Source organism: Adiantum capillus-veneris, chromosome 5, assembly GCF_014529385.1.
Source record: "Adiantum capillus-veneris isolate H3 chromosome 5, ASM1452938v2, whole genome shotgun sequence".
Taxonomy (NCBI): Eukaryota; Viridiplantae; Streptophyta; class Polypodiopsida; order Polypodiales; family Pteridaceae; genus Adiantum; species Adiantum capillus-veneris.
In genome coordinates this window covers 66,183,137-66,195,656 of record NC_140935.1, presented here as the reverse complement: position 1 = coordinate 66,195,656, position 12,520 = coordinate 66,183,137, and the positions used below count along the sequence as shown (strand labels likewise).

Here is a 12,520-nt window from a genome sequence, read left to right as displayed (position 1 = left end):
GTGTTCCCAGGGAGGAGCGAGTCTGCAGAGCCTACCCAGAGGAGGTGGAGAGTGAGGAGCACTTTGTATGTAGATGCAGAGCATACACTGAGATCAGAGGCAGGTATGAGGCCTTATTCAGAGGACAGCCCACTCTCCGAGAGATCATGGACTCTCGAGATCAGAGACAGCTCGGACGGTTCTTACTAGAGATACAGAGACATCGGGACACACTACTACAGCCACACATAGCTACACAGACAGAGGGGAGACAGTCGCAGCTCGCAGACTTCTTTCAGAGGATTGCCGCCCCTCCCTCACCAGACACTCAGAGGGGAGTGACACTCCCACAGGCGGAGGTGAACCGAGCTAGACGACGACCACGAGTCACAGGCTACAGGGGTGCGAGCTCCCACCACCGACAGATCGAGGAGATCCGAGCCCGGGAGCGCCGTGCCACTGAGGAGCGAGTGGCCCAGATGAGGGCCGACCCGATAGCTTTCATCCGGGTAGCCTTGGCACCAGACCCGCCCATGTACCACATCTTACATCCCCCCATTAGTACAGGACGGAGCTAGATAGCTTGATGCATTCTCATGATTGTACTACCTTGAGCATATAGACATGCATATACCCCTAGAGATAGAGCTCCATCCCTCCTCAGATACCCCACTACCTACATTCAGTTCAGTTTTGTATCAGTTTTGTTTCATTTGTCTTTCCGATAGACGGATGACATACACACCATGTACATTTGATTAGTCTCATAGGCCGATTTCGGCCTGACATAAACGTTAAAAATCTTTCTTTCTTTCTTTCTTTCTCTCTCTCTCTCTCTCTCTCTCTCTCTCTCTCTCTCTCTCTCTCTCTCTCTCTCTCTCTCTCTCTCTCTCTCTCTCTCTCTCTCTCTCTATATATATATATATATATATATATATATATATAAACTTTAGTATTAGGTGATAAATTTTATTTATCCAAGTATATTTTATATTGTTATGCGACACCGTAGGATTCCGAAACGATCCAAATTGGCCAATGCTCGAATTATCTTCTCGTTATTGTGGTCCATTTCATAGAACAAAGATATAAGTGGGATTTCCTATAAGTTGAACCTACCTCGAAGCATTGTTGTTCAATCTGTGTTCCATGTGAGCTGTTTAAAAGAACGGTTGGGGCAGGATGACTTAGTAATTCCTCCTGAGCAAGTCCCGAACTTAGAAGACACCACCGGTTATATTCGACTTCAACTAGAATCGGTTCTTGATCAAAGGGTCGGTAAGTCGCGCAAGTCTTCGTACCCCAAATATTTGATCAAGTGGAAGCATCGTCCCCAAGCCACTTGGGAGTCAGTTAAAAATAAGGGGGGAAGTGTTACATCCTCAGACATCAGGATGGGCACTAGCAGTTATGTCCAGCCAATGTGAACATGCCCTTTAGTTATGAAGTCCTATAAATAGGACTTGAGCCTCATTTGTGAGACATCTTGTGTGATCACCACACTTGGACTCTAGGCCCATGGCAGCTCTGCCCGCACAATCGTACTGGTGTGGGTTCGGTGGTATGGGACACTCGGCCCTTGTGGCAGAGCCTAGCCCTCTTAGTTGGAGGCTCCCAGGCTTGGGGGTGAGTTCTATGGCTGGGAGGTGAGCCTTATGTCCGCTCACTATGTGTGTCTAGGTGTGAGTTAGGCTTGTGTCATGTCATGTGTGCAGGACGGATCCGGCGAGGGACTAACACTAATGGAGCTAGTTCTAAGTAAACAAGGAACACATGTTCCTGGTAAGTTTAACAGAACGACGTTTCCCCCCACCTCCCCCAAAAAAAAAAGAGGAGAAAAAACGAAAAAACCCAAGTAAAGAATCCAGAGGGAAGAAATGAACCAAACACACAGGTAGATGAAAAAGGTTGACAATTCTGCCGATCCCTCAGGTTTGCTCCTTTGTGATTGTGCATCTTACACCACAAGTGAATACTGTCTTTGAAACAACCCTGATATAGCTCATTCCCTAACCCTCTGGCTACTAACAAGACTTGCATATTGATTATCCCTTTAGTCTTGTAACTTGCATCCTTATTAGGAGATGAATAGCCTCTCTCTTTACACCAATTATATGTCGGCCCGAATCCTTTCAACACAGCAGGAGTTAGTCATTGCACCTCTGTCAGGAGTTGCTTGGAAACTCAACTGCATCTGCACCTGAAACAAGCTTATTCTTCTTCGCAAAATCATTACAGAAGATTCTCCTTGAGCTTCATTGCAGGCCAGATGAAGTCGCTCAAGGAAACCATCACAACAACATTGCTGGATAAGGTTCAGATAGCCTTGGACATCTGATGCAAAGCTTACTAAATTGCCGAACCTGCTCCAAACGCAAACACAATCAGATGGGCAGTCTTCCTACAGAAATAACCTGGCAATTTGCAGCAACTCAAAAGAAATAGTGTGCCTTCTGAAATAATTTACAACAGAAGCTTGTAAGTGATCTGCAAAGGTCTCAACATTTTGCCCTCCAAGTTGCAAAAGAAAGCGCCTTCTTTCAATCTCAACAATTGCTAGAAAAGGTCCCCTTCTCAGCTCACGCTGATCTTTGTCTTGTAAGCTTTCAACAAAAGCTTTTGCAACTTGTAATCGGTTCTCAGCCTGCCAAAAAGCGTGAAAAATCATGACGAGCAAAAACGAAATAACAGCGCAATTACAATTGACGTCTCATACCTCTTCATTGGACACACCAGAAACTGAAGATTTGCAATTATTCTGAATACTAGAATTTTCAAAGATGCCAGCACCACCAGTTGGGACCTCGAGAATTGCGTCCAGATACAGTAAATATGTAGCCCAATCGTCAGGACTGTTGGTGTTGCAGCAACAAAAAAGCTCATCAACCTGCCCCCCACTTGAAAGAAATACTTTGACAGGAGAAAATGCACTGTTGAGAAAAAAGGCGAGGAGAAATTTCTGTCACCTTATCTCCAACACCTCTTTCAGGACTTTTGCAGCAAGCTCGTATTGTTGCGACAAAAGAAGCAATTTACCCTGGCAGCTTGTGGACAAATTAAAGAGGCAAGAGTCCGCCAGAAATTTAGAAGCCTCCTAAAGTGAAGAAAACATCTTTGAGCTGTTCGGTTGCAAACACCCTTGGCTAACACTTACCTCCAGTTTCAGTTTTTCAGAATTTATGCTAAAAAGATCTCCCGACTTGCTTGACAGAAGAGCTAATGCAGCATCATACTTGTTTGCTTCTTCCAGTATCGCCAGGTAGACACGCAGTGCTGCAAATAAATGTGACAACAAATTCAAACATCACATGCACTGAAAGCTATAAAGGAGTTGGAAAAAGTTTCCCCCCTCCCAATTGAAAACACAAGATACAAAAAGAGAAAGTTTTGCAGGAGTTTTCTTCGTTTTCCTTTTTTTTTTGTTTTTGTTTTCTTTTCTTTTGTTCTTTTTTTTGGGGGGGGCAGGGAGGGGGGGGGGGAACAAAAATTGATGGTATTAGCCTGATTGTGACTTTGAAATGTCAAAACCTCCAAGAACCTTTTGAAAGTTTACGGCAAGGCGCAGCCTACTATGACGACTGATTAATTCTAAAGAATGACGTTCAAATGGTACCTTCAAGCTCTTCAAACCCCTGATTCTCTGATCTTTTCTTGAGCAATGCTTCAGCCAGAGACAGCAAAGTTTTATCCTTGTTTGCACAAGAGACCTGAAAATTTCCAATAGTTTCAGGCAAAAATTTAACCTGTGATTACCATGTGCATGTCAGAGACCTAAAACTATCACTACACACAGTCTGAACTCACAGGAGGTACCTGGAGCTGGATGCTACATACAGACCAAAGAAGAAAGCGTTCTTCTCCAAATAACTTGTGCATCTTCAGAGCAACCTGAAATCATAGTTTTTAATGTGCATGCTTAACAGAAACCACAAAAGATAGTTGTAAATCTTGTCATAAAACAAGCAGATACCTGTTGCTGTTTTAAAAAAGAGTAATCCCGAACATGACAGTTGAAAAGACCCATCATAAGCTCTAAGTTTTGTGGAGCTTTGCTGCATGCAAGCTCATAACAAAGAGTAGCTTGTTCCGCTGACACGATCACACATCACAAAAGAAAACAGAACATTTTTAAATAAAAGTTCATCTTAACACAGACATTGGGACCCTTTTTTGGTAGGCACTTTCACTTACAACGACCTAGCCGATGATACACAACTTGTAGAGCACTTAATGTGAGATCATCAATTGGTTCAGATGCTTTAGCTTGCTCACACAATGCAAGAGCTTCTTCTGCTTTTTCCAACCTCTCTAGCACTAAGGCCTTCAGAACCTGCCAAGAAACAATTAGTTTAGTTAAAAACCTAGGTTTTGGCAGTTCCAAGCGATTGAAACTGCCATTTAAAAGAACTAGAAAAGACAAAGGCATTTTCTTGATAGAATATAAGGATCATACTTAAAATGACTGCAAGGTCAAGGTTAGTGTGATTACCCTCTCAAACAAATATAAAAACAAATCCAAATGCCAAGATAGTGCAATGGGAACAGCCATATATTTGAATCAGAAAAGTCAAAGACTTTTTCTTTATAATGGATCGTGCTTTCTAACATTTGCAGCCTTCAGCATTGGTAATAATAGTACTCTCTGAAACAAGCATATATGTATCACTCTTTGGCCATTCAAATGAATAGTCCAAGTATTATACAAAAGAAAAAAATTTCAGATGTATCAGGCTTAGACACTCCAAGCCAAAGATCTACAGCAACACACGTAAGAAAACTGCCAACAACTAAGTTGAACTTGAAGAGAGAGAGAGAGAGAGAGAGAGAGAGAGAGAGAGAGAGAGAGAGAGAGAGAGAGAGAGAGCCGACACGAAACAACGGAGTTCCATTCTTACATGCACTGGCCCCAAAGATTGGTGCCCCTTTCAATATTTCTTTATTGCTTGCCGATCACAAAGAGAAGGTCCAACTCTAAGACTCTGCATCTAGATGCACTGTTGAGAGTGGCCCCAAGAGACTCTTCAAAAAGTACAATGGATGATGTCACAAAAACGGAAGTGTGTTCTTACAACTGTAAATCTTACTTACTATTTTTCATAGAACTCTGCACCACACAAAATTGAGAAAACAAAGTAGAAAATCGACAGCACTAGAGACCAAAAGAGGATGGGCTGGTCCCCCCCCTTGAAGGAGATTCTTATTAATTTCTGAACTGATACAAGCACGTGAGCCTCAAACAGAATTCATTGTTCATGTCCCAAATACTTTTTTGATGCATAGAGATGCATGGTTTCATAGGCCTACTGGTTCAAATTCATCATATCTATAGCCGTAAACGACTATATCTACAGAAGTTTCTGTTGTTAACTACTCGCGTAGGAGGTACCCACATGAGTGCTTCTAGACCGAAAATTGCCTCTAGACTTCGTCAGAATGCTGAAATTTTGTGTGGGCAGCCAATACAGCGCTTGCCTAAGTGCGTCTACTCCCCGTAGGGACACACACAAGCCCAATGGTCTGCCTGCATCTTTGATGAGCGTGCGGCGGTGTGTGCAAGTGAAAGAGCACGCGAGGAAGTGCAGTGTGTGTGCAGAGAGGGGAGGCGAAGAGCAGCAGGAGAGGAAGCGCTAGCAGAAGAAGAGGGAGAGAGAGAGCTCACGTTTTGGGGAAAACTCAATAAGTGAGTTTTGGGTTTTCCCACTTTTATTATAAGTGACCTTTGAACCTGGACAAAGTATAAAAATGTACAAAAAGGGGTTATTTAGGCCTTTAACCCAACAACCTCCCACTTAAAGGCATAAATGGCGCCTTTAAGTTACGTGACTCCCACCATCTCTATGCATAGATGATGTTGTGCTTTGGGTAAGCACTTAATGAGAGCATCGGCTGGATTTTGTGATGTATGGACCTTTACCAATGTAATAAGGCCATCCTCAAGCATTTCTCGTACGAAGTGATACCGCACATCAATATGCTTTGTGCGTGCATGAAACATGGCGTTCTTTGCCAGACATATGGCACTCTGGCTATCACAACCAAGCATAGGTGCCTTGGCAGGCAAACCAAACTCACTGCATAGGCGTGCTAACCAAATAGCTTCTTTGGAAGCCTCAGTGGCTGAAATATATTCAGCCTCTGTCGTAGACAATGCAACAATCTTTTGCAATCTAGAACACCATGAAACAGCACCTCCCACAAGAGTAAATACATAGCCACTTGTGGATTTCCGTGTATCCACATCACCAGCCATGTCAGAGTCACAAAATCCCTTCAACTCCATTGGTCCTTTACCATAGCAGAGGCATTTGTTTTTAGTCCCTTTCAAGTACCTCATAATGGACTTCACTGCATCCCAATGCAACCTGCCTGGATTAGCCATAAACCGGCTCACGACTCCCACTGCATGGGCTATCTCAGGCCTAGTAGCAACCATAGCATACATAAGTGAACCACAAGTTGAAGCATAAGGCACACTTTGCATGTCATTGGCTTCTTCCTTTGACTTGGGACAATCATCCTTGGAGATTTTAACATATGGCTGTAATGGCACACCAAGAGGCTTTGCTTCAGCCATGTTAAATCTGTCCAGCACCTTTTCAATGTACTTTTCTTGCGACAGATACAATAGGCGCTTGTCTCTTTGCCGTGTAACACGCACTCCAAGTATATGCTCAACTGCCCCAAGGTCTTTCATTGAAAATGCAGATTTCAACTGCCCTTTGAGAGCATCAACAGTGCTTCTTTTCTTTGCAGCTATCAACATATCGTCTACATAGAGCACAAGAATGATAGGGCTGCCATCCTCATCACGTTTGGTATACAAACAATGGTCTGCATGGCTTCTTTTGTAACCATGTTTAAGCATGAACCGATCAAACTTCTTGTACCATTGTCTACATGATTGTTTCAGCCCATACAAGCTTCTATTGAGCATACATACCAAATGTTCCTTGCCAGGGATAACAAAACCCTCGGGTTGCTTCATGTAAAGCTCTTCTTCCACATCACCATGCAAGAAAGCGGTATGTACATCCATTTGGTCCATTTCCAAATCAAGAGCAGCCACAATGGCAAACAATACACACAAAGTGGTCATCTTCACAACAGGAGAGAACACTTCCTGAAAGTCTATGCCCTTGGTTTGAACATATCTCTTTGCCACAAGCCTTGCCTTATACTTGGGTTTTGCATCAACAGTCTTGATTTTATACACCCATTTGTTAGGAATAGCCTTCCTTCCTTTGGGCAATTCAACCAAATCCCAAGTATAATTAGCATGCAAAGCTTTAATCTCTTCCTGCATAGCAAGCTCCCACTTGTCGCTGTGCTCACATGTCTTCGCCTCTCTATACGTAAGAGGCTCTCCCTCATCTGTCAACATAATGCAATGCAAAGAGGGGTCATATCGACTCACAAGCCGTCTTTGACGAGTAGACCGCCTCACCCAATGATCCACATTATCCGGCAATGGGTTTAGATCAGGTGCCACTACAAAATCATCAACAATGGGCTGCTGTACATCATTTTCAGCATTCTTTCTTGGCTGCAAATGCCTTTCAGGAACCTCAATTTGTTGTCCAACATCATGTGGTTCAAACGCCACTAGATCATCTACATTTTCAGCCATTTGTGGTGCATCCTGAGGGTCAAAAATAGGCCTAGCAGGTGGCTGGTCATGCTGAAATTTCACCCTTTCATGGTCATGTTTTGAGGCACAATTGTTTTGAAGCAGCCGTGCCTCATTAAAAACAACATCCCAGCTGTGTACAACCCTTTTGAGCTAAGGTAACCAAATCCTGTAACCCATTTCGCCTTCTTCACCATATCCCATGAAGAGGCCTTTACTGGACTTTGCATCTAGTTTCCTCCTCAACTCAGGTCTAACATGCACAAAAGCTTCGCAACCAAAAATACGGAAGTGATCATATGAAGCAGGCTTGCCAGACCAAACCTCTTCAGGAATGTCACCTTTCAAAGACATATGAGGGGATCGATCGCATATATGCACTGCAGTTTTCAAAGCTTCTTCCCAAAATCCATGAGAGAGATTAGCTGCGGACAACATGCATCTCACTCTCTCACAAAGTGTCCTATTGAATCTTTCAGCCACACCATTAGAAAAGGGGCTGTATGGCACAGTAAGCTCCCTCTTAATGCACAAATTTTCACAAAACTTGTTAAATTCAGCACTTGTATACTCCCCCCCATTGTCTGTACGCAAGCATTTTAGCTTTCTACCAGTTTGGGTGGTCACAAATGCATGAAATCTCTTAAACGCAGCAAAGGCTTCATCCTTAGACTTAAGCAAATAAACCCAAATTTTCCTAGAATGATCATCAACAAAGGAGACAAAATAACATGCACCACCCATAGACTTAGTAGGCATGCTACATACATTGGAATGTACAAGATCAAGCACACAAGATTTACGAGAGACACCAGAGTAATAAGAACGCTTTACTTGCTTGCCATATTGACATTCATTACAAAAGTCAATCTTTGTGCCTTTAGCATCAAGCTTGTTCAAAGTACAAAGCTTAGAAAGACCCTTTTGGCTCATATGGCCAAGCCTCTTGTGCCACAACTCCATGTGAGAGTTAATTTCAGCCAATGCAATAAACCTGCCCAACACGGCCTTTCCATGCATGCAATAAAGTGTCCCTTTCTTTGTACCCTTTACAATCAGCCTTGAGCCTTCAGTCATTTTCCATGACCCTCTCTCAAACAAGATGCTGTAACCATGCATATTCATCTGACCAACAGAAAGCAGACTCTTCTTGATTCCCGGCACATATCAAACATCATGCAAGACAAGCTCATTTGTGCCATCTATGGAGAGATGCACAGTGCCAATACCCACAATGGAACATGCATGATTGTTTCCAAGGTATACATGGCCACGCTTGCCCACATCAAAAGTAGAGAAACACTCCTTGATAGGAGTCACATGAAATGAAGCACCGGAATCAACAATCCAAGTCTAGGACAATGCATCATTGACAGTCAACAAAGCATCAATAAGATCACTCTTAGTGATCTGCATGTCCTATGAATGAACATTTAGAGAGGCATCAAAGTCATAAGCATCATCATCTCACAAAGTGGCACACAAGATGTCCTCTACATCTGACAGCTCCTCAATCACGACACTAGAAGCCACATTGGCCTTCTCTTTGTCCTTTGAGCTATCCTGTGCATCTGCCTTGACTTCCTTCTTCTCTTTCTTTTTGTCTTTGCCATTCTTTTTCCTTTCTAACTCAGCTTTATTTAGAGAGGCATCAAAGTCATAAGCATCATCATCCGACAAAGTGACACACAAGATGTCCTCTACATCTGACAGCTCCTCAATCACGACACTAGAAGCCACATTGGCCTTCTCTTTGTCCTTTGAGCTATCTTGTGCATCTGCCTTGACTTCCTTCTTCTCTTTCTTTTTGTCTCTGCCATTCAGAGAGGCATCAAAGTCATAAGCATCATCATTTGACAAAGTGGCACACAATATGTCCTCTACATCTGACAGCTCCTCAATCACGACACTAGAAGCCACATTGGCCTTCTCTTTGTCCTTTGTGCTATCCTGTGCATCTGCCTTGACTTCCTTCTTCTCTTTCTTTTTGTCTCCGCCATTCTTTTTCCTTTCTAAATCATCTTTATAGTACCTGTAATCGGGTTTCTTGTGACCTTTCCTGCCACATTGATAGCAAGTCACATCACCCTTGCCTTTGCTTGCATTTCCCCTTTCTTTACTCTTACTCTTACTCCTTTGTGCATAAGCATTCTTCTTTTCTGTCCTGCCTCTAACCATGTTGGCAGAGCTGTCTCCCTCTCCACTTGCTTTTCTCCTGATTTCTTCATTCAAGATAGAACCCCTAACACCATCAAAGGTCAAATTGGGGTTATTGGACAACGAAACCACCAAAGTTTCCCATGACTCAAGTAAGGTCATAAGCAAGAAGATAGCTTTCAGCTTATCATCAAAAAGGGGCAAGCCAGAATCCTGTAACTGCGACAAAGTACCTGCGAATAATGACAAGTGCTCTGCCGCGCTCTTGGACTCATCTAGTTGCATGCCAACAAGTTTTCGCATCAAGTGCACCTGGTTGACAGGCGTTGTATTTTCATACATTCCCTTTAACTTCTCCCACACATCAAAAGCAGTCGTGAGACCTTTCACATCAATGACGGTCTCATCTGTCATGGCCATTTTAATGTATGTAACGGCTTTCTTGTTCATGCTAACCCATGCTTCATCTATCATATTTTGTGGCTTCACCTGTTCAAGTGCCCCTTCGCAATCCTTAAGAAATAGGATTCCCTGAATCCTGTCTTTCTAAAGATCAAAACCAGTACCATCAAACCTCCTAATCTCGAAGAGGTTCTTCACATCCGAAGAAGATGAGGCAATAGTTGTACGAAATAAGAGGGATAATACGCTAAATTTTTGGGCAAAATTCTTAAAAATCGGAGTATAGCCTCACAGAGATGTGCACTACAGCTCCAAATGGTCACAGGAGCAATTTGGGGCAAAATAAGACGTTTTGGGCACAAAATTCAATTTATGAAATTTATGCGCAGGAAATTTCAAAGAGCGAATTTGTGCTCGAAAACAACGAATTTAGTTGTTTTTAGCTTCAGAAGACATAAATAAGGCTAATACACAGCCTTTAGAAGCATGTAAGCGCAAAAGCTCCAATTTGTAGCATCAAAATTGCATGAAATTGAGCCACAAATGGTCATACATCGACAAAATTTGTCAAATGTGCGTAGATTGCATCAATTTGCACTTTCGCGAATGTAATCGCATCATAAAAACACTTGCAAAAACCTGCGTAAATCTGAAATTTGCTTAAAACACCTGTTTTAGGGCTTGTTTTTCGGCAATTTCAGGGTTTTCGGGTAGCGGGGACTTAGCAAAAGTATTCCCACACCTTAATACATCATTTGCAAAACCTGTATTTTCACTGTCATAACCTGTAATTTCCTGTTTTTGACCTAATTTCAACCTGTTTTAGGTCAATTTGGGTTGCCGGGAGCTCTCTATTGTCCGAGGACGAGTCCTTTGGCGACGAAATTGCAAAATCTCACGATAAAGTTGACCTTCTTGGCTGAAATTCAGCGTTTCAAGTTTTGGGGCAAACCCTAATCGGGTTCTGATACCAGTTGATGAGCGCGCGCTGGTGTGTGCAAGTGAAAGAGCATGCGAGGAAGTGCAGTGTGTGTGCAGAGAGGGGAGGCGAAGAGCAGCAGGAGAGGAGGCGCTAGCAGAAGAAGAGGGAGAGAGAGAGCTCACGTTTTTGGGAAAAACTCAATAAGTGAGTTTTGGGTTTTCCCACTTTTATTATAAACCTTTGCCGCAAGTTGGGTGCTCTCACAGGGGCTCAGGGCAAGGGATGGCTTATAAGAGAGAGAGAGAGAGAGAGAGAGGACTGAACTAGGTACTTTGTGTAAGGTGCAACGGAAGTGAATGTTGAACTTTGCTAAAGATGAGTGCTCCGAATTGTGCTCAAGGGTTCCTTTTACTTACGGAAGGGAGAGCCTTCCGTTCCTTTAATGAGAGAGTGCAATGATCATAAACAAAGTGAATGACACTATGCATGAAGGTGCTGAGACTGAGAGAGAGAGAGAGAGAGAGAGAGAGAGAAAGAGAAGAATACGACACCAGACTGTTATCAAACACTCCTCCAAGGGCCTCCCTCTCTATGGCGAAATAGGTCTATGCTATTGATTGCACAAATCTGGTACAATGGTCTAGATACAATGGACTTGCCGACGATGTTGACGACAATGATGAAGGCAACGAGACGGGCTGAAATCTGAAAACGCTAGGGCTGAAATCTGCAAATCTACTGAATTCTGACACTATGTCGGCGAGGCGCGACGACGATGCGCTGAAAACGCAGATGCTGGAATCTGTGAACAGCGGGCTGAAACTGAAAACGCTGGCTGATCTGACCGTGCGGCGAGGATCTGCTGCAGGTAGGTGAGATCTGCGAGGTTTGGGGCTGCTATCATGGAGTCTAAGAGCTGAAAACTGAAACGCTAATGATTGGGGCTGATCTGTTGCCAACAAACTGCAAAACGCTGATGTTGATCTGCAAGTTGCAAAAACGCCAAAAGCTCAAGGCAATCCTTGCAGTGACGACTCTTCGCTGTTGCTACTGCCCGCATCTCCTCGCGCCATCGCTTCCTGCCCCCCCCACCCTTGCGTAACCCCCTCCTCGCGCAACCCACGCTGGCCGCCCCCCTGCGCGCCTTGCCTCACCCTCCTCTCGCTGCCCCTCAAGCTGCCAGCCCGCCGCTGTCCCCCCTCGCTGCCTAGCCCCGTCCACTGCCTTCTTCCCAACCAGCCTCTCGACACTCGCCGCCATCCCCCGCCCACTGCCCTCACCCTCTACAGTTTCCAACTCCCCCCCCCCCCCCGTCTTCGCTCACTGAAATCCCCACCCCCCCGCTCATTTCCCTCTCTGCCTTTCTCTCCCCGTAGGTTTCTTTCGATTGGCTCTGACAGTGCTGGTTCTCTCGACAATGCTCGTCGAGGTTT

The 12,520-nt window shown here is 43.9% G+C and overlaps 1 protein-coding gene across 1 annotated transcript in view; it reads right to left on the bottom strand.

Annotated features, from left to right (window-relative positions):
- LOC147457460 (Tetratricopeptide repeat (TPR)-like superfamily protein) overlaps positions 1 to 12,520 on the bottom strand; it is a 170,472-nt gene that overhangs the window by 73,927 nt on the left and 84,025 nt on the right. Inside the window, exons 2-10 of the mRNA XM_086512342.1 lie at positions 4,171 to 4,309; positions 3,950 to 4,068; positions 3,793 to 3,867; positions 3,593 to 3,686; positions 3,134 to 3,252; positions 2,946 to 3,016; positions 2,696 to 2,831; positions 2,430 to 2,623; positions 2,140 to 2,342 (exon numbers count right to left, since the gene is read on the bottom strand). Of these exons, the coding sequence (XP_086368468.1) occupies positions 2,140 to 2,342; positions 2,430 to 2,623; positions 2,696 to 2,831; positions 2,946 to 3,016; positions 3,134 to 3,252; positions 3,593 to 3,686; positions 3,793 to 3,867; positions 3,950 to 4,068; positions 4,171 to 4,309 (1,150 nt within the window). The remainder of the gene's footprint in view (positions 1 to 2,139; positions 2,343 to 2,429; positions 2,624 to 2,695; positions 2,832 to 2,945; positions 3,017 to 3,133; positions 3,253 to 3,592; positions 3,687 to 3,792; positions 3,868 to 3,949; positions 4,069 to 4,170; positions 4,310 to 12,520) is intronic.